General features: G+C 26.4%; 1 protein-coding gene across 1 annotated transcript in view; it reads left to right on the forward strand.

Moving 5' to 3' along the window:
* LOC107443225 (G protein alpha o subunit) overlaps positions 1 to 23,924 on the forward strand; it is a 124,575-nt gene that overhangs the window by 12,168 nt on the left and 88,483 nt on the right. Inside the window, exon 2 of the mRNA XM_021144307.3 lies at positions 23,299 to 23,341. Coding sequence (XP_020999966.1) covers positions 23,299 to 23,341 — 43 coding nt within the window. The remainder of the gene's footprint in view (positions 1 to 23,298; positions 23,342 to 23,924) is intronic.

The raw sequence follows: 23,924 nt of genomic DNA on the forward strand, positions 1-23,924 counted from the left end.
TCTTAAGGTACGGCGAAATTGGCAAAAAGTGAAATAAATATTAAAGGGTTCAAACTTCCGGCTGCTTTCTTGACTAAACTATTGGGATTATATTTTCCAGATTACGGATAACCCCTTAAACTGAGGGTCAAAAATTCGAACTTGTTCAAAGAAAAAATTTATATTTATTCAAGCAAAGTGCGATTTTGTGTATAATTCCGTACCTCTAATAATCATGGGCACAAATTAATTAGCAGAAATTTTATTAAGGATCTCAAACCATAAAGATTGATTCTTATTACGTGAAAATCCAATAATTGGATCAAAAGTTATTCATGCGGCTTACTTTTCTTATTTTGTGCACCACTCATATTTGTTTATACCAAGTGAATATTTCTGTCTTTTACCTACCATTTTAGCTACATAAAAGCATTGTGTTTTGATTTCAAATTTTAATTTAAGTATTAACCCCTTGGGGACGGGTGATTCAGAAAAGCATTCGTACAAAATCAGAATCAAGTTGTAATTAAATAAAAAGCGGTAACTTAAATTTAGTCGTTGCTAATTTGACAGACTTACTTTGCTTTTTCTTTAATTATTGTTAGTTTAATCATACATATAATCAATGTTAGTTCAAAGTATAACTAAATAGTTTTATTTTGAACAAAGTAACGGTGAATTAAATAAATCAAACAATTATAACTCCGCCCACAAATAAACTGCTAAAGAATTACTTTGATTACCAGTTTTATCTTTTTATCCTGATTGATACAGTTTCATGCTGTCACGTATTTGTGACAGTCGGCGCGAAAGGGTTAATAGAGGGCTGCCAAATTCCTATGCTTTTGGAGAAAATTTCTTGGTAGCTAAGCTTATGTTTGTAAATATGATTCTTTGTTTTGTGAATTTTAGTTTAAATTATTTTCCATACCATTACATGTTAGTGATTCAAAAGTTCAAGTAAAATTCCAATGAGATTCCAAGCGAACTAAAGATCTCATTTTATGGATAATTTTCTAAATGTTACTTTACATTAGTAATATTATGTTTCCTGGTAGAAATAGAAATAGTTAGGACTCCTTGTAACAACAGCTAAAATGTAAGGCATAAAATACAGTGAAACCTTTCGGGAGCGACCTCTCTCTGTTCCGCACTAAAATGGTTGTGAATGGAAGTTGGTCGTTCTTAGGTATTACCTCCATTGTTAGGGATTACTTCAAAATTTTATCGATGGTACAAGATTTTTCATAAATGGATTTTAACTTTAGTTGGCGTCATTTCCTTAATGCGTAAATATCACTTGTATTGGTGTCATGAAAAGCAGACTCATAAATAAAATTTAGCGTCAATAAAAAAAAATTCCATAATGATAAAATTAAGAGAAAAATCAGATGAATAATATAACTATTTTAAATAGATGAACATTTATGTTTTTCATTTAATTTTATATCATAAATGTGTGTTAGCTTTAAAAAACGAGAAGAGGTTTTTTTTATTTGAAAAGATTACTTTAGAGCATGGGTGAAAGCGAGACGGAAAAGAGAAAAAGCTGGTAGTAAAACCATTTCAGTTTTAACTAGTTTTCGGGAAGAGAAAATCTAATATCTTTTTCAAACAACTCAGCAATGTCTAATTTTTCTTTGGAAAAGAGTAGTTTTATATACATGCTATAGTTACAAAAAATTATCGGTAGTTACAGAAATTTAGTTTTCCTCGAAAAAAATGCTAGAATGAAAGATCGTTCGTACCAGTTTTTGCTCTTTTTCGTCTTGGTATATATAGGCTTTCAGCCCTGCTTTAGAGGCTTTCATAGTTTCTCCTAAAGGTTTTCTTCAACACAAAGTCTATGAGAAAAATTCAGTGCCTCCCACATACCTGCCAACTTTTAATCCCTTCCATTATCATTTTTCCCAGTGGTATTAAAATGGAATTAAAACTTCAATTTTAAGCAAACAAATGCGTTGTATTTGAGAAAACTTAAGTTGACAACCATGATAGTAACGCATATTAATATATGTGCTTAATTTATGCAGGATTAGTGGTGATCAATATCATTTAAAAATTAAGATTATAAAAGAAAAAATAGTATATAATTACTACCACTTTAAATATGAAAAAAAAATCTTCCGGAAAATCCGGAAGAGTTGGCAGGTTTGCTCCCAAAAGTGGTGACCACTTCATAGAAGCGATCTTTCCTGGAGGTTTCATTATGTAATATTTAAGTTTTCTAAAATCTATACGAAAACTTTAGTACAATCCAGTATCTATATTACTACTTGATTAATAAAAACAATGAATTGAAAATTCCCTATTTGTTTCTGAAAGTTAAGACTTTCAGGTAGATTACGGGTGATCTGAATTTTACATTTCTTAGATTTACATTTTAATGATATATTACAATAATGATCTTTAACCCCCCCTTTTTAACAAAAGTAAAAAAATATAAAGTGAATATATAGGTGGAATCTAAGTGAAAAATTCATTTTTAATCAATAAATACACAGGTTGTATTAAGGTTTTCATATAGATTCGAAGAGACCTTAATGTTACATTTTGCTTACAATTTTTTAATTTATACTTTACATTCTAAACTTCACATTTTTGAAATGTAAAACTAAAATTTTTTTTATAATTATTTTATTTCTAAATAAATATACATTTTGTTTTCAAAGAAAATATACAATTTAAGTAAAGGTATTTTTTTATATGTTAAAAGGGTGACAGATTTTCATCGACTGAAAGTTTTGAGAATCGAAAGAAAAAAAAAATATTTTTTGTAATATGCCCCAATATTTAATGCTGCTGATAATATCAGGGGTGAAAGCGAGACGGAAAAGAGGAAAGGCTGGTAGTAAAACCATTTCAGTTATAGCTAGTTTTGGGGAGGAGTTTACTTATTATTTCTTTAAATTTTTCAACAATATCTACTTTATCTTGGAAAAGAAGCAGTTTTATATATATGCCAGAATTATAAAAGAAATCTTGATAGTTACAGATATTTCATTTTTTTCGAAAAAAATGCTGGAATGAAATGTTTTACGTACCAGGTTTTTCTCTTTTCCATCTTGCTATATAAGGACTTTCACCCATGGATAATATCTAAAGGAGTCAAATTCTTGCTTGTATTGTCATTTATTTTTTAGATCAGTTTTTAGAACGGTTGAAAATTTGTAATCCCTTATGTCTCAAGGTTGAATGTTTTGTCGTTGTCGAAGAACACATTATATTTAATTACTTCTCTGTTAAAAGTTTATTAATAGATTTTATTGTTCATAGTTTTTTTTTATTAACTTTCCGATTCTTTGAGACTCGTGATAAGAATTTTAAAGATGTTCGAAATGTAGGAAGGGAATAAAAAAATGCGACTTGCTGATTATTTCTTCAAAGTTTTATATTTTTCGTAAGGGTGAAAAGAGGATAAGAAATTTATCTCTTGAACTTTTAATACAAATCCCCTCCTTGTGTAAGGTGAACTTAACATATACGGAGAAAGAAATTCTGGTAAAATTACCGTTCTATATAGTAATGAAAATTGTGTTAAGAAAATTAGATAACGCTAGTACAGTATACTCTCGATAATCTCGAACTTCTATATTTAGAAAACCTTTTTACGTCAAAAAAAAATTTCCCACTTGTTAATTTGAATTCTTATGTCGAAGAACTTGCTATGTCAAATATTTTTAGAAAGAGAAAATGAATTTTTTCAGATAAAATCACAATGAAAGTTTATAATAAACCAATTATTTCTATTTAAGGCATAATTATTTTTGTCATACTTTTAAAAATGAAATTAACATTACTGTATTTAGACTCATAGTTAATTATCATTACATACTTATTAGTAGTTATTTAGTTATTAGTAGTTCTTTTTATTATTATTCATTTATTTTTATTATTATTCATTTATTTTTATTATTATTCATTTATTAGTAGTTATTTTTATTATTCATGTCTCTACTTTTTAGAGTGTTATCTTAGAATACACTTTTCTACCTTTTAGAAAATATTTAGTTCTGAACTTATCTTGGAAACTCGGTGTCTCGAAATATTTTAGCGTAACTTCAAATTTGAGATCTCGAGATTGTATTAGAAACCAAAATATACAGTGATTAAATCAGTCATTTAATAATTTTTCCGTTCATAAGGGAACGGTTTACCAGAAATTCTGGTGTTCAAAATTATAGTTCTTACTACCACACATTCAGTAAAAAATCGAGAACTTAAAAATATTTTTAGCCAAATAAATGGTTTTAGATGCAATCTGCGAAATCACGATAAAATTATCAAATATCACCACCTTCACCAAATTTTATCTCTTAATATAAAGCCATATTTTATTTTCAATTTTACCAAAATCATTAAAAAAGCTCATCGGAAAAAATTACTGAGTTCTTTGGTGTTCTCATAGAGTTAGAAATACGGTAAATTTTACTGTATTCTTGTAGTTTTGACCATAATTTTTTNGTGAAGTAGATGCTACCACTTATGGTGCTTAGAAATACAAAATTTTTTTACAGTGTAGTAATGACTTTCTATACCCGTTTGAATTTTTATTTTATCTCTTGTAATGACTTTTAACCATTGATTGAAGTAAATATGTATTAAATGCTATTTACCTCAAAAGCATTGAAATATTGAAATTCTTTATGTGGTATACCTATTTCTACGGATATGCGTCAATTTGACGCGATCATAATTTAGACAAAAGTTTAAGTAAACATCAATTATCACATCAATAATAAATAGGAATGTACCGACAATACTTCGATTCGTTATCTCAAATAAAACAAGTGATAAACAACTGTTGCCCTTAAGCAATAATAGAAAGAACAAACGAAGAATGTCAATTGATGTCAGAGTGTCAGATTTTGAAGGTTTCGGTTGCTTAGTTCGATTATTGAAACATAAAATACTAGAATATTTCATAAATATATATGTCATATCTTCATTTTTTTCTTATGGTATACATATACATTGGTTTCTAAGTGCAGAGATGCCAACTGCTCCGGACACGCGAAAATAATTGAAAAAAATGGTAAATAACAACAAAGTAAATTTTGAAATATGAAGTGGTGAATAATGAAGTATTGTATAAGCCTACGAATTAGTTAGAAATAGTGGTGGATAAAAATCTACTATAAAGCGATTTTTTCCGGGCTTTTTTTTAGGTAACATTTCACTTCATTTTTTTTTTTAAATAAAATGTTGTTTGTTATTTTTGTACTTATTATTTCCCACCCCCTTTTTTCATATATCTATAATTTTTCTTTGTTTTATTCTTCATTTTGAACTTATCTAATGAGTGCTGTTTACTTGCAGCTTAAGCGCAATAAATGATACTTATTGTTTTTCTTAACTTTCTTAGTGTTTTCTTGTATATATATATATATATATATATATATATATGACATATATATATATATGTATATACATATATGCAGCGACCTGCTTTATTTATGACCTCCTTAGGGAGGAACGGAATTTTTTTCATAGACTTTGTTCTTTTAAAACTTTTAGGAGGGACCAGCAAAACCTCTCCCAGAGACCGGACAAACCTCTGCACCAAGTGCGGAAATGATCAAATAAGGAAAAGCAAAAAAATATCAAAACAAAAAATTTTAACAAAATAATATGGATATAGATTAACCCCTTGAGGACGGGTGATTCAGAAAAGCATTCGTACAAAATCAGAATCAGGATGTAATTAAATAAAAAACGGTAACTTAAATGTAGTCGTCGCTAATTTTACAGACTTACCTTGCTTTTACTTTAATTATTGTTAGTTTAATCATATATATAATCAATGTTAATTCAAAATATAACTAAATAGTTTTATTTTGAACAAAGTAATGGTGAATTAAATAAATCAAACAATTATAACTCCGCCCACAAATAAACTGCTAAAGAAATACTTCGATTACCAGTTTTATCTTTTTACCCTGATTGATACGTTTTTATGCTGGCACGTATTTGTGACAGTCGGAGCGAAAGGGTTAAAATACATTCGAAATAATGTGTGTGAGATTCTAATTTAGAGAGCTCTTTTTAGTGATATCTGAAGAAGTACTGCAACCTCATCTTACTGTCGGAGTGCCCGTACGACAATGCTATCAATTATTTATTTTTAGAGTTAAAAGTTAAATAAAAATAAAAGTTGTTTTAAAGAAAAACTAAGGATCTCAAACAAACAAACCTATTCTCATTTTTTAAAGCTAAATAATTTTTATGATGTAGAATTAAAAACTAACTTAAACACACTAAGATCTACAGGTTTTGATCCATAAATAAAAAAGTTGATAAAAGTTTATAACATTAAATACAATTAAGGTCAATTGAATAAAGCTCCTTTTTAGATTCCTAGTGTAATTCTCTTGTAAATTCCCTTACCCACTTTTTTCGTCACACATAATTAAGACGCAGGTGCCAACTTGCTCCGGACAGCAAATATATATTTTAAAGTGGTAGTTTATCAATTGTGATTCTCGGTTTAATAACCTCAATTTAGTAGACTGTTATCCACCACTATTTCTAAATAATTCGCAGGCTCATATAATTCACCACTTTTTATAGTATGTTTTGCTAAACCTTTAAAAAAGCAAGCAAAAATAGTCAAATATTTGGAAACTTTACTTTGTAGTTATTTACCGTTCTTTTAATTATTTTGGCGTGTCCGGAGCAGTTGGCATCTCTGTTAATATCACCATTTGATTTCCTTACCTTTGCAATGCCTGAATTCTACAACATGAACTTTCCTGAACGTATTCCTGAACTTTTTGCACTCTATGTGACTCAATTTACTCTGGAAATATTTAATAACATTAAAGCAGATTTTATTTTGGTTTTAAACAAAATTTTAAAAATATTAATAACATGTAAATATTTCGTGTTTGGTTTATTTTTTGTAGAGTTGTGATATAGAGAAAAAATTGCCCTAGAAACTCTTGTTTATTATTTTAATTGGTCGAAAACTTTAAAAGTTTTTATAAACATTTCTATGAGCTACACAAATATACCTGCAGATAAATTTTAATGAATCCCTTAAAAATTATCAAGAAAGTGATTAAAAACAGATGCTTTGATAATTAAAGCCTTGTTCTAGTAATCCATTTTTGCTTGCTGTTTTGCAATTTTTTATTTGAAATACTTTTTAAAAAATAAAAAAGGAACATTTTAAATATTGTTTTAATGAAAAATGTAAATTTATTAGCTTATTGAAATCTAATTATTTTTTTCACATTTAAATTTAAAAAAAATCTTTCTTCTAAATCCTGAACAATTTCAGAGATAATAGTTATTATCGATGATAAAAATAAAGATTTATAGGTTACAGACTGTATTAAATATACTTTCAGTAAATGATAATCTGTTTGAAAGTTATTATAAATACATTTAAGAGCAGAATTAATAGTAAAGTAATTATTTCACAAAAAGCATCGTATTACTTTTTACTTCTGCAGTTTTTATTCAAATTTCCACGAATTTGAATATTAACTAATAATACTAATAGTATTATTAATATAATATGAATTTATTATGTCTTTATTATTGATTAAACAGAAGTGGCAATTTTAATTTTATTGACGCAAAATTAAAACTGTCTCGGACTTAATGCAATGTGTCTTATTTATAAAATTTCAAAAAAAAAAATGAAATTAAATTAAGTTAATGAAATAAAATATTATTTCAGTTTTTGCGAAGCGCTATAATTATTAAATTTTAAATTGACGACTAAGCAATTTTTGTAAAACGTTTAGTTGAAAAAATATTTTTTGAAAGTTTTTCCTGTCTGTGTATTTCTCTGTGACGTTTCTTATTTATAAAGATTTAAAAACAAAAGAAATAATTTAAAATTAAAATAAAAGAATGAAATAAAATATTACAACAGCTTTTGCGAAGTGCTATAATTATCAAACTTTAAATATACTCATTAAACAATTTTTGAAAAACCTTTAGGTGAAAAAATATTTTTTGAAAACTTTTCCTGTCTGTGTATTTATGAACACTTACTTTCTTTTAACAGAAAAATGCATTTTCAATAATAATAAAAGGTAACTTAGAATGAAAAAAATTTAAAAAATGAATACATTTACTATAGTTCAAACTTTATTTGTACAGATTCTACAACTGGAAAACAATTTAGCGTAAATTACTAAAAAATAAAGAATGATCAGACGCGAGTAAAGTCAAAACGAAAATCAATCTCTTTTATAAAATTCAAAATAGCCAGCTAAAAAGACTATTTTGATTTCTTCGTTCATTTCAATATTTTATATTTGATAAATTTTATACGATTCTTATAGTCTGCCAGCTACTACATTGTGCAAAAAAAAAANAAAAAAAAAAAAAAAAAAAAAAAAAAAAAAAAAAAAAAAAAAGAAATTGGTAACGTTGCCAATATTTTAAAAGTTTTACCACGAGAGTGAGTTGGAACAAATTTACGTTTCATGTAAATTTTTGAATTATTCCCAGATGGTGCAAAGAATAATTTTAATTCAAATTTACAAAAAAAAAATTATGCATTCAAACGTAAATTTAACTTACCATCGTGAAAATTTTTTTCGAAAAGGATAGAAAGTTAGCATCCCTGGTCTTATATTTGCCTCATTATTTTAAGCATTTCATACTATCCTCTACAAACAATGTCTTAAAGGATTGCTTCTCTCAGAATTTCTTTATTTCTCTTACAAATAATCAATTTCTAAACTCATTTTTTACCTTCATATTTTTTGTTCTGTATTATATTTATTTATGAGTGTCACAGACTAAAAAATACTACTGTTTACAGTTTAAATGCCAATGTTCCATTTTTGGAACATGTTTCAAAAAGTTAAAGACTGCTAACTCAATTTTTTCATTCTAAGCACTTACAATTGGAAAAGCTCAGCGTTCCTATAAACTAAAATATATTAATAATATAAAAATATTTTCTTTTTCTACAAAAAAGCAGTTTTGTTATTTTTGAAAAATTTGTTGATAACGGAAGAAATTTCCACTTAATTTATATGCAAACATGCTGCCAATTTTTTCTTAAAGGTACTTTTACATCAAAAAGGCACTTCGGGCATGCAAACGGTTGAGATATTGTAGTGGAAAAATACAAGCCTTTACATTTGTATTTTCTAAGAGNCAATAAAAATCTTTTCACCTGACATGTAATACTAATTTGAAATAATGGAATCGACAGCAAAAGACAATCTCAAAAATATTTTTTCTTTTTAAATTTTAATTTTATTTTACTTTGTATGTCTTTTTTCTCTTCATTTTCATGCATTGTCATCCAATTCTGAACTATGTGCCAAATTTGAAGTTTGTAGCTAGTCGGGAAGTTAGTTTAAAATCGATTACAAAATTCCACCCGGACAGACATACACGAAGGCAAGTTTATATAAAAGTGGTAAAAAATTTAAAAAATGAATACATTTACCATAGTTCAAACTTTATTTGTACAGATTCTACAACTGGAAAACAATTTAGCATAAATCACTAAAAAATAAAGAATGATCAGAAGCGAGTAAAGTCAAAACGAAAATCAATCTCTTTTATAAAATTCAAAATAGCCACCTAAAAAAGACTATTTTGATTTTTGCGTTCATTTCAATATTTAATATTTGATGAATTTTATACGATTCTTATACTCTGCCAGCTACTACATTTTGCAAAAAGGAAAAAGAGAAAAAAGAAAAAATTGGTAAAGTTGCCAACATTTTAAAAGTCTCACTACGAGAGTGAGTTGGAACAAATTGACGTTTAATGTAAACTTTTGAATTATTCCCATATGGTGCAAAGAATAATTTTAATTCAAATTTACAAAAAAAAAAGAAAAATATATGCATTCAAATGTAAAATTAACTTACCATCGTGAGAATTTTTTTCAAAAAGGACAGAAAGTTAGCAGCCCTGGTCTTATATTTGCTTCATTATTTTAAGCATTTCATACTACACTCTACAAACAATGTCTTAAAGGATTGCTTCTCTCAGAATTTCTTTACTTCTCTTACAAATAATCAATTTCTGAACTCATTTTTTCCCTTCATATTTTTTGTTCTGTATTATATTTATTTATGAATGTCACAGACTAAAAAATACTACTGTTGTCAGTTTAAATGACAATGTTCCATTTTTTGAACATGTTTCAAAAAGTTAAAGACTGCTAGCTTTTTCAACTCAACTTTTCAAGACTGCTCAACTTTTTCATTCTAAGCACTTACAATTGGAAAAGTTCAGCGTTCCTATAAACTAAAATATATTAATAATATAAAAATATTTTCTTTTTCTACAAAAAAGCAGTTTTGTTATTTTTAAAAAATTTGTTGATAACGGAAGAATTTTCCACTTAATTTATATGCAAACATGCTGCCAATTTTTTTCTTAAAGGTACTTTTACATCAAAAAAGCAATTCGGACATGTAAACGGTTGAGATATTGTAGTGGAAAAATACAAGCCTTTAAATTTGTATTTTCGAAAAGATATATTTTGAATTTAGCTTTCGCATTTAACACAAATTTAAAAAAAATTCTGCATGCGTAATATCGCCTGTTTTATATTTTATAGAACTAAACATTTGAATAATTATTATCCAAGTAAAAATATGCATATATAGATAATTTTTGAATTAAAAAAAGTTTTTCAATAATGTTAGGTAAAAAGTTCAAACATTAGAAGCTGGTTCAATTCTTGCAAAAAATGCATTTGCGTTAAATTAAGAGATAATCAACAGAAACCTCATACGGTTAGCCCGACTGCATGGGGATTCTAACTCATGAATCCTCTATCACTGAGGATATTTAACGCCAGTATTGTGGTCAGTGCGAGACGGGAGCATTAAATCCAAAATATTACCAAAAATCCAAACATTTTGTTCTTAAAAAAAATTAAAAAAATTTAGTAATAGAGCAATATAGAAAAATACAAATTTTGTAAGTCCATTAAATTTCATTTCATAATATTTAGAACTAAATAATGTTAATTTTAATTTACTGTAAAAAATAATTAACTCACTCATTGTCAAGGGAGCAAAATTGCGCCTTTTTTATTGATGTGAAACCTTTTTATTTTAAAATGTTATAAGAAATTAATGAACTCTAAAATAACTGATATGACATTTACTTTGTGCTAAAAGAATATTTTTAAAGTTACCTGTAGCACTTTAAGTATTAAATTCATTTAAATAAGGATATTTCTATTATTTATTTATCGAACGCGAATTTCTTATATATTTTCTTAAATGAATTGTAAGAATTTTATGGATGAAGAATGGATGCAATGAAATGTATTTTTTAAATAAAAAAAGTAAAAACAAATCCTGACAATTATTGGATTTAGGTGATATCGTCCAATATTTGAGGTTTTTTTGAGAATTACATTTAACGCAAAAATAATTAAAACACGTAATTATGAAGTTCCATTAAGAGAGTTCAATAAAACATTTCTATTTTTGTAATAAATGTTTGTAAACAGAAAGATTTAAGTTAGCTCGCTTTTCCTGCATTGGTAAACTGCAAAAATAAGGCTTTCAGTTTTCAATTTTTTATATGATTTTTTTTTCAGATTTAAAGAGCTGATCGGTAAAATTTTTAAGATAGATTTTTGGAAAATTAAGGTTTCATGGGTAAAGATCTTATTTTAGTCTCGTTTTTGCACAGCCATTCTCATTGCCGTAAAAAAAAATTTTCTTTTTAAATGTCAGAGTTAAAAATAATTTCTTTTTCTTTATCTATTATTTTAATTTATTATCTATTACTATTTTAATCTAGATATTTGTTAATTGTTAAATTAACTTTTAGGTTCTTACTAGTTATTATTCATAAGTTTGAAATTTAAATTCTCGGAAGATTTTAAATAAAGTTTTTTTTGAACATTGTAATTTGATGGTTGCTTACGTTCATTTACTTCCCTATATATTTATCTACTATTTAAATCTTATTATTATTTTAATCTAGATGTTTGTTAAAATTTAAGTTAACTTTTAGGTTCATATTAGCTATTATTCATAAATTTAAAATTCTCGAAAGATTTAAAAAAAAACTTTTTCAGACATTGTAATTTGCTGGTTGCTTAAGTTCATTTACCCCGCAATAAAAAGTGGGTAATTTCATTCTTACATTGCATTGTCGGGAGTTTCATGTTGGTAACTATATTTACACAAGAGTTAAATAGCTTTATTTAATAATATGTTATACTTTGTTTCTGTAAATATGCTTAATGGTCATGCAGTCAAATTTAGTTATTTTTCTTCCTCATACAATTTAAATATATTAAGAGCAATTTTTTAGAAAATCAAGCTAACCAGATTAACTATTAACATTTTTGATTCCGTTTAGTTTTGAGTATGTTCCTTATGTAAAACCATTAAGCACGTGTTTCTTTTATTTTAGCAAAAAAATTTTTTTTTCAAGTTTTGAGGGGTCGAAGCTTAATGAAATGTCATCTGATATAATAAGAAAAATATACACGGTGCATTGCTTTTTCTGCTATAACTAAAACCTATTTTTAATTTGTATTCTGCCTTTTATGTGCTAACTATTAGGTTATAACACTAGATACAGATTTTGTCGAAATACTATAAAAATAGGCTTTTTTCTTAGATTTTGACCACAAGTCTACCTGCGACAACATTGAACCATCTAGGTTTATATTTCAATTAAACCAGACAAATTCGTTACATTTAAAGAAAGATATGCTTAGCCCGCTTTTGGGTTATTATGGCATAACTGGTATATTTTATTTACAATATTCGAAAAACTGAAATCTCTTTTTATTATTCTAGAGGTATCCAAAAAAATCTTTATTACAAAATTACATCTACATCAATACTTTTATCTTGAGAATAAATCAGAAATATTATTATTAAATAATATTAGGTAAGAAGTATTAATACGCATTAATACGCATTGACGCGGTAAATTCTGATCATAATTATAAATAAAGTATATATTATAAATAAAGTATTTATTATAAATAAAATTAACAACATTACTAAGTATTATCATCAATAAGTGCATGCCCTTTGTTTAACTTTCATTTTACAATATTTGCTGATAGTTATTAACTACCTTACAACATCTCAATTTATTTACAATATTTCAATCTATTTACAATATTTTAGATAATTATTATTATGACCTAAAATCTTATGAGTATTAAGATATCCTCTCGGGTATATAAGAGCAATTAATACATGTCTCAGACGAATTCTTTACATGCCCCTGGTTAGTATAGAAGTAATAGAATACAAAATCAACTACAACCATCTTGGTACTTCTCGCCCAAGAAGTATTACCTTCAGTTTTGACTCCATAAGACCTTAGTATTTTTCCTAATATTTTTAATATTTTTTAGTGTAAATATTAAAAGTTCTGCGTCTAATAGTTTTACAATACTTTCCTAATTATTTCAACAAAATCAAAAATGTCTACTATCCAGTTCAAGCAGATCAGACCTTAAAACTGGTCATAGTAATAAAAAGGAAAATTACTTTTTAATTTATATATAAAAAATTATAGCTAGTTTTACCATAATATTTCAAAATTTAATTCAATCTTAGCAATTGATTTTTTTGTGAAAAATATTAAATTTTACATGACATATTATTATACAAGCATATCCTTCGTACACTTGATTAACCAATACTACCGTTCATCATGGACCGAAATATGCATTAACTTAAAGGGGAACGATGTTAACAATGTTGTTACCAATGTAAATATTTTTAAGAAAATATTAATCAGTATTTTCTTTTCATTTTTATATAATTCGATATAATGCCTATTCGAGAACATTTTCATTAATAATAAGAAAATAAAAGAATAATAACTATAATAATAAATATGTTACAGATCACATTCATTAAATACACGATGAGTATTATAATAATGCACATGCTACGGGTAATATTATTAATATAATGTTACGGACAACATTAATGATATACATTTAAGCGTAGGATCAATAATATTCATATTTTGGGTAGTATTAAGGATATCATTTCTACAAGTTACATTAATGAAACACATTGTATGGGTAATCTTTTTCACAATATATACATGCTTCCGGTTACATTCATAATATACATCCTATGGGCATTTTTAATAACATACAGACCATGGTAACAATTATAACATACATTCTAAGAGAACTATCAACTATACAATGCATACTACGAGTAACATCCATAATATTACCAGATATAGGTAACATTCATTTCATACATGATAATAGTAACATTCATAATATACATGATGATGGTAACATCCATTACATAAATGATAATGGTAACATTCCTAAAATACATTATATTGGTAACATCCGTACTATACTTGATTTATAATATACATGATATTGGTAACATTCATACTATACATATGATAATAGTAAAATCGATAATATCGATGATATTAGTAACATCCGTACCATTCATGATACTGGTAACATTCATAATATTCATTATATTGGTAATATCCACACTATAAATGATTCATAAGATACATTTTATTCGTAACATCCAAACTATAAATGATGCTGGTAACATTCATAATATACATTATATTGATAACATCCGTACCATAAATGATGCTGATAATATTCATAATATACATTATATTGAAACCATCTATACTATAAATGATGCTGATAACATTCATAATATACATTATATTGATAACATCCATACTATAAATGATGCTGATAACATTCATAATATACATTATATTGAAAACATTCATACTATAAATGATGCTGGTAACATTCATAATATACATTATATTGAAAACATCCATACGATAAATGATGCTAGTAACATTCATAATATACATTATATTAAAAGCATCCATACTATAAATGGCGCTGGCAACATTCATATTAATATATGATATTGCCATCCAGACTTTATATAACAATAATAAGAATCACAATATACATGGTATTGGTAAAATTCATACTAAACGTGATAATGGTTACATTTTAAATATACATGATGCGGCTAACATTATTAAAATGTAACACCAACAAGTAGCATTAAAGTAGCCATTCTATGGGTAACATAATAATAATGAACATATAAAAATTCATTTGCATTTAGAAATTGCCTATAGCTAGGAGTCTTTCATGACCTTACATGAGCTCAGTTTAACAAAATAACTTTTATTGAATATATTTAAATGTAGTTCAAAGTATGTAGAACTGTGCAAAAATAAATAAAAGTTTTTCCATGTATTAAGCAATCGATAAATTCACTTAGCTTTGTTTTGGAAAATGACATCAGGGCTTTCCATTAATAACTTATGAAAATGGCAAAAAACTTCCACGATCTGTACTATACTGGTATGTGTACACATTGTACAGTGTGCAAAAGAAAAAAGTGAACACCCTGAATAACTTTTCAACTAATAATCGGATTTTTAGGTTCTAGGGCTAAATTTTAGGGCCTAACCTTAAATATGCTAATTTATTAGTAAAAACGATATTTTAAGTTACGAAATCAGACACAAAAACATAAATCATTTAAGGAAACATATAATTTCTCCTACAGATTTAGATTTTTAATTCTCAAAATACGGGAGTGGCCACAATCTGTAAAATATAGTCTCAACAGTTTGGTCAGGAAAGGGATACGAAGTTCGGGCCTATTTAATGTTAATTTTTTTTGTGTGTGTGCATATTTCGCAGTATTTCGAGACCTTTCTAAGCGAACCAAAACTTTTTTTCACTCAATTATATATTGTCTTTAAAATAACAGGATACCACAGGCGAATAAAAATTTAAAAATTGTTGATTAATAAATAGCGAAAATTACTTATAAGAGATTAAAATTAGCAACTTTTTTTAGCTGATTTCTTTCAGTTTACTATTGAAGGCAATTGAAAAGAAGTTTCTCGCTTCGTTTCAAATATAAATAATTAATAATGTATGCTATGGCTACAGTTGCGGCTGAATTATTAAATAAATTAGATAAATAGCAAATGAATTTAGTTTTTACCACTTCGTACATTTTTAGTCTCCTGTGGCATCCCTGAAATAATAATATATTTTTTTCTATTATTTTATATAACCGTCAAAAAAAGTTTGACATTAAAATTATGGCATCATTTTAAAGAATGTAATATTAAATGGCAAAATTCAAAATTTGAATGCAATCGGCCGAGTAGCTTCTTGAGTGAGCTAATTTAAAACGATTTATAATGAAAATTAGTTTTCTGAAGAACTATCAGCCGAAAAAGAACATGTTGAATCACAGAAAGTACGTTTTCGTTTCTGATTTCATAACTTAACATATGCCGAGATGCCAACTTGCTCCGGACAGCAAATATATATTTTAAAGTGGTAGTTTTAAATTTTTTAGTTTTGATTCTTGGTAGTTTGTGATTCTTGGTTTAATAAATTCAATTTAGTAGATTTTTGCCCACCACTATTTCTAAATCATTTGTAGGCTTATATAATTCACCACTTTATAGAGCATTTGTCCTGTTATACCTTTTAAAAAGGCAGCAAAAATAGTCAAATATTTGCAAAATTTATTTTGTAGTAATTTAACGTTTTTTAAACATTTTGGCGTGTCCTGAGCAGTTGGCATCTTAATATATATGCATTGATTAATTAGCATAATTAAGAGTCGGCTGTCTGAACTTTAAGATTGAGCACTAATACGAGAAAATCCCATCAATATCTCAAAAGGTATTCATGATGTTCTTTTATTTTTATTTTGCGCACTATACGACATTCGCTTGTAAGCGTTCAGCTTCATCCTAACGAAAGAAAATAGTGACAATAATGTTTTCATTTTTTATATATATCAGATAGTTGGATAAAAAAAATAGTTCGATAGTTAGTTAGACAAAATACTAGTATCAAACAAAATAATCAATACCAAAAGTTTTTAAAAGTATATCAAATTTTTTTTAAATCTCTTTTTAACTTACATACTGAATATTGTTAACATGTATTCAGCATTCAGTATAACAAAAAAAAATATAAATTTTTAAGTAATATAGTTACAAATTTTTTTCATTATTTCAGTTTAAAAATTCGGGATTTAATTAGTACAGTATAGCAGTCGGGGCGAAGTTGATTCAAAGTACCGATATTATTTTTCAACCTTAAAATGACGTTTTTTAAAAAGTGTGTTTTAATACAATTTTTTAAGATTAAAAATCTTTATTTTATTTCCTGAGAGATTAAAATTAACGAAATTTGCAAATATGTGTGTTTTATATGCTTTGTTGAATATTGTTAAGCTTTTTTTATATATATGATATCCACCCTCTCCAACGGAGTTTTCATGGTTTCAGAAAATATATGTACTTCTGATAATAAAGATTATCTATAAGTATTTTAATAAATAAGAAATAGAGGAGTTTTGTCTCACAGAATTTAAATAATTTAACGTTTTATATTTCGATCTCCTCTATGAGTGAATATCGTAAGTCACCACTGTAAAGCATATAATTTTTATATCTGAATAATTAGCAATCACATAATTTCATGAATTTCAGATATTATATGAAAATATTGCTCAATTTAGTTTAAATGATTTAGTGCTTACATCAGTTGAAATGGATGAATGAATTTTAGAAATAATATGAAAATATTGTACAATTTTGTTTAAATGATTTGTTGCCGGACTGGACTGTGTAGGGATCAGGGAACTGGCCTTGCATCAGAAAAGTTCAAGGTCCGAATCCCGGACAAGACATGGATGTTCTATCATTCTCTGTACTATCTGTCTTTACTGTGGGAGCAACGTTGGCCCAAATAATATGGTACCCCTGAAAGAGTGGCCAAAAAATCTGCCCTTATACGACTGAATTGTCGGATGTTAACACAGGTGGGGGTTAGAAAAAAAAGTTTAAATGATTTAGTGCTTACACCAGTTGAAATGAATGAATAAATTTTAAAAATAATATAAAAATATTGTACAATATAGTTTAAATGATCTAGTGCTTACATCAGTTGAAATGAATGAATAAATATTAGAAAATTATATAAAAATATTGTACAATTTAGTTTAAATGATTTAGTGCTTACATCAGTTGAAATGAATGAATAAATATTTGAAATTATTTAAAAATACTGTACACTTTAGTTTAAATGATCTAGTGCTTACATCAGTTGAAATGAATGAATAAATATTAGAAATTATATAAAAAATATTGTACATTTTAGTTTAAATGATTTAGTGCTTACATCAGTGGAAATGAATGAATAAATATTAGAAATAATATAAAAATATTGCACAATTTAGTTTAAGTGATTTAGTGCTTACATCAGTTGAAATGGATGAATAAATTTTAGAAATTATATAAAAAGTATTGTACATTTTAGTTTAAATGATCTAGTGCTTACATCAGTTGAAATGAATGAATAAATATTAGAAATTATTTAAAAATACTGTACACTTTAGTTTAAATGATCTAGTTCTTACATCAGTTGAAATGAATGAATAAATATTAGATATTATTTTAAAATATTGCAACGATGTCAACTTGCTCCGCTTTCTAAAAATATATTATTAAGTGGTAATGAAATTTAAGTTAATTTTAGTTTAATATGTTTTGTTTTAAACAATTTTTCCACTACCACCTATCGAAAATTTAAAATATTACATAAAATCCAACTGTTTAACTGATACCTCGTAGTGACTGTGTTATATTGTAAGCGTAACTTATTCTTCAATTTTGACTATTTAATTCGCTACCAATTTACTTAAACTTTTGCTGATATTGTACAATTTAGTTCAAATGCTACATTAGTTCAAGTGCTTACATTAATTCAAGTAGCATGTTAAAATATTCGGAGTGCAAAAGGTTAAGCAGGTATTTAAAAGGTTATACTCAGAAATTGTCATGGTCTCAAGCTCAATAAAAGCTTTATAAAATTAGACTAAAACTAGGTGGGATGACCATCGAGAAAAGATGGCCAGTTTAAATATCTCCAATATCTCTTAATATATCATAGCAGATACAGTTTCGATAACCGTATGAGATGAATTCAATGGATCCATGAAACATTTACAAACTTTGAAAACCTTTGACAAAAAAGTAGTAAGGTTTTTTCGAAAGCGATAAATTAAATCTGCGCATTAGATTTTGCTTATTAGCCAATACTTTCCATGATAAAATTCATTCCTTAAAACCAGAGATGCCAACTCCACAGTGCCGATAAATATCTGCATGCCGATAAATATCTTGGAAATACGAAATATATGCAAATATGAGTGATAAATATTATATTAGTATGAATAACAGAATTTTTTTTTAAATTATTAAACTGCCACATTTTAAAACAAAGTGAACAACATTGAAAAACATAAAATTAGTCTATAGATATAAATACTCTACCACTTTTCTACGAAGAGGATTTAATACATTTATAAAATTTAATGCATATTCGCGTACACAGTGGTCCCGAAGTCCTATTAAAAATAATATATTGGCATACCTGCCAACTTTTAATCCCTTCCATTATCATTTTTTCCCAGTGGTATTATAGTGGAATTTAAACTTCAATTTTAAGCAAACAAATACGTTGTATTTGAAAAAACTTAAGTTGACAACCATGATAGTAACGCATATTAATATATGTTCTTCATTTTTGTAAGAATAGTGGTGATCAAAATCATTTAAAAATTAAGTTTATAAAAGAAAAAAATAGTATATATTTACTACCACTTTAAATATGAAAATAAAATCTTCCGGCAGAGTTGGCAGGTATGTATTGGTAGGAGACGTAAGATATTTTTTGCTTAATTTCTTGATGGAACGATACATTTTTAACTACCATGGCATTTTAATAATTTATCTAATAATATTTAGTTCCAAAATAGAGAACGGTGTTAGTTTTAGAATAAAGTGAAACTAAAAGTTAAATCTTTTGTTATCGAAATTTTCGGTTTGTTAGTTTCAAATGAACTGGTTACTACTTTTTAATTTTCATAGAACGTTGCGGCTACTGCCTACGGTCAACAAGAATATCTTTGATCTGATAGTTTCGCAAAAAAATAATATATTTTTTTTACTGTGGATATTATGTGTTTCAGTAGACCATTTACCGTTATTGTGCTTTTCCCTCGGCAGTGTAATCTTTAACTGTTAAATGAGTAAAAATTCATAGAGTTTTATTAAACTGTTATTTACAGTATGCAGAGAGGTCAATTACTCCGGACACGACATTAGTTGTCAGCAATCAATGTATTCGTACCAAGAAATATAACAGTTACAAAATTTTATTTAAAAAATTATATTTATGTGTATTTATTAAGCAATTTTTATTGGTTGAAATTGTTAAAGAATAAAGGTATTAAGATAAAATTAAATGACAGAATTTTTTTTTATGTGTGGTAATATATTTAATGTATAATAATTTGTAGAAATTTTAATAATTATTTTACAACTTTTAATCTCCCGATTACCTTAAAAACAAAATATTTTTAGTGATAATTTTCGTAAATAGCAGTTCGTAAATTTTTCGAACGTTTAAGGAAAACTGTCAAATAATGAAAACGTTAACGAACATAAAAATACCTACCTAATTTAACAACTTAATCACTGCCACCCTTTTCATATTAGTTTTTATCAGATCCGTAATATGCAAAATAATAATCGGACGCTATATTTTGATTTTAATCTATGTGATAGTCTTGGATGTTGAAGGTATTCAAATACGTAGTAGGTGAAAATAAAATCTCTTGAATAAATATTTATAATATCAAACTTAGAAAATGTTTCTTACTAACGACGTGAACAAAGTTTCAAAAAGCAATAACAATATAAAAATTTTAGTTTTAGACAATTTTTTATTTGTTTTTAATTTTACATTCCCAATATTTTTTTCTAGTTGCTTATTTTTTGGAATTATTGATTAAAAATTTAAATGGATGATTCTGAATGAGTTTTTAAAGAGAAAATCATTAAAAAGCTTAAAAAGAGCATTAGGTCCAATGTAACTTTTTGTAAATACTTTGATACTACGTTTCATTCTTTTTGGCATTACACAAGATGCCCTTTTGTAGTAATTTCTAATGATAATATAATTCAATAGTTTTTCTCAAACTACATATTATTTGCTATGAGCACGAAAACATTGGTTATTCTCATTGGAAAAAGACATGCTAACTCGATAATATCTGGTACTAAATACACCTTACTTAAATAAAGTAGATTTTATAAATATGACATAAAGTAATTATGTAATAGAATAAAGTAATTATATGTAATAGAATACCTACAATTTTATGGAATAATTAATGATGAAAATAGCATGAGAAGAACTGGTTACATCACTTTTATGTTTAACTTTTTTTTTTGTTATTTTTTGACATAAATAATCCTTCAGGTTTGTCATGTACGGCGAGATATTGGGCTACAAATTAGATTGATTTATTAGACACTTTACATTATACTGGTCTTATTTTAGTCAATCAAATAAAGTATTAACTCTTATTCAATATTTTATTGCTGTTTCGTTACAAAATATTTCCAAAGAATAAATGATCGAAATCTATTTTGATAAGTACTCCAGCTACGTTTTGGTTCTTTCTACGATGGCGCAAAAACTTAATTTCAATTTCATTGTATTTCAATTATCTAAATAAAAGATAAAACTGAACAAGTTTTATCTTTTATTTAGATAATTGAAATACAATGAAATTAAAATTAAGTTTTTGCGCCATCGTAGAAAGAACCAAAACGTAGCAAACAAACATATATATATATATATATATATATTTGTAAATCATAATCGTTTACTTATTATAGAATTTAATATAGTTATGATTTATTGACAATATTCATGTATATATAAGCAGGCATGCAGAAAATTCTCAGCCTAATATTTCCACAAAACAAATTTTTGTTTAAATNATATATATATATATAATCATTATCTTTTCATCATCAATGATAAATTGTTCTCGTAAAAATTTTATTTAATATTTTCAGAATAAAAAGGCAATCCTCATGAAATGTAAAAAGTTATATCTAACTGACTCTTGTGAAAGGCTGAAATTGCAACCAACACAGCAGATAGTACCTGTTTTTATAGGTATCAGCTACTTATACAGAATGCAAAATTTCTTTACTAGATGACGCAAATAATTACACCGGTCCAAAATACAACACTCTCTCCCATTCATAGCAATAAGTTTTATTAATTTATGAACGTGCAACTAATTCACTGGTCGATATATAACCGTTATAAAAACCTTTAATTTACATTTCTTAAAAACAAATTTTGAAAGTTTGAAGTATTTGTTCTGAAAAGCAAAAAAAATCAAAAACGTTACGACCATGTGTTATCCATAAGAATCATTCTAGTATCATCTATTTATGAAAAAATCAAGCTATTCCAATGAATGTATAAAAAAAAATATAACTGTAAGAAATATAGTCACGATTGTCTTCCGTTCTACTCTACTAAATCCAGCTTATAATTCATCAGAAAGAGGATTACTTAACAACATTTTTCCATTTCTTTGAAGATTTATTTTCTGATGACTCGGGGGTCATCTATTAGGAAGTTTTAAAAATACTGCATTGGCCACAAAACAGGGAATTTTTCATCGAAAACATTTCACAAATGTTTCATTTTTTACCAACAGGTCATATTTGAGAGCATTATATTATATATACTCTGTATATTAATAATATAATTATGAATATACAATATTAATAATAGTAATAAAATATTAATAGTGTATTAAAGACAAATCCTTATAATCCTATATAAATATGATACAGTTTTGGATAATAAGAAAATTTTCTAAACATAAATAGACTTTATGTATATTTTAAGAAAAACGTTTCTAAAATCTAAAATGAACTTTTTCTGTTGTCTAATCTTTAAAGAAGCATTTCTAAGAAAAAAATGGACTTATTCTTCGGCATATTTTTGGAAAAAAACGTCTCTCAGTAAAAAAAAAATTTACTTTTTCTGCTGTAAATGTTCGAAGGAAATATTGACACCAAAAAAAGACTTTTTGGGCCATAAAGTTTTGAGAATTTTAAAACATTTCCGAGTTATAAATTGGACTTTTTTTTGCATATTTTTAAAAGATTCGAAACGTTACTAAATAATAAATGTTCTTTTTGTGCTGTTTTGTCTCTTCATTAAATTTGATGTTCGGTTTATAATAGATGATGCAGTTTTGATTTTTTTAGAAACGCCTGAAAAGCATTTAATTTAAAATGTTTGGGTAAGCTGCTTGAGTCTATGACATCAATGTCATCGTAAGAGGCCTTCATTTGTTTAGTGCCACTTTTATTTTGAAACAGGGCTCGTTATTATGCTTTTATTCACGATATCTAATTTTATTTTTGTTTAATTTATAGGAGCTGGTGAATCTGGTAAAAGCACCATTGTCAAACAGATGAAGTAAGTGAAAAAATTTCATTCAGTTATTCATTTAATTAATAAATTCACATATTTATTTTGCAATTGCTGTTCAGAAACTTTTTTATTAACTGTGTTAAATTTAGAATCGGAAAAGTTTTCAGAACTACCAGAAATCCAATTAATTGCGGACTATAATCTTTCAGTTCAGTCAAGTACTTCATCGATTCAAAAGATATTAAAGTGTCCTTATTTATTTAATTTTTTATTATTATTATAGTTCTATAGTTATCAAGTCTAATCATAACGTAGCGTTTTATTTATTAAACATACTACGTAAATTTTTTTAATAAAACTACTAACTATTCTTGTACAGTTTCAATTTTAAATTAAAGATGCTTGTTATAAATCCTTTACGGGTTGTAATAATCAAACATATAACGTAAAAATGTTTATTTAAGAAGCATATTCCTCTTCTATTCTTTTAATTTATACATAATATACGTCCATTAATATACACTTTGTTAGCGCACCATTCACTTATTAGCATCAGTTATGTTGTTTATTGTTGAACGTGAGATTGTTCTTTTTACTTTCATAATTTGAGAAATACGCTTTCATTTGA

This window comes from Parasteatoda tepidariorum, chromosome 6, assembly GCF_043381705.1.
Source record: "Parasteatoda tepidariorum isolate YZ-2023 chromosome 6, CAS_Ptep_4.0, whole genome shotgun sequence".
NCBI lineage: Eukaryota > Metazoa > Arthropoda > Arachnida > Araneae > Theridiidae > Parasteatoda > Parasteatoda tepidariorum.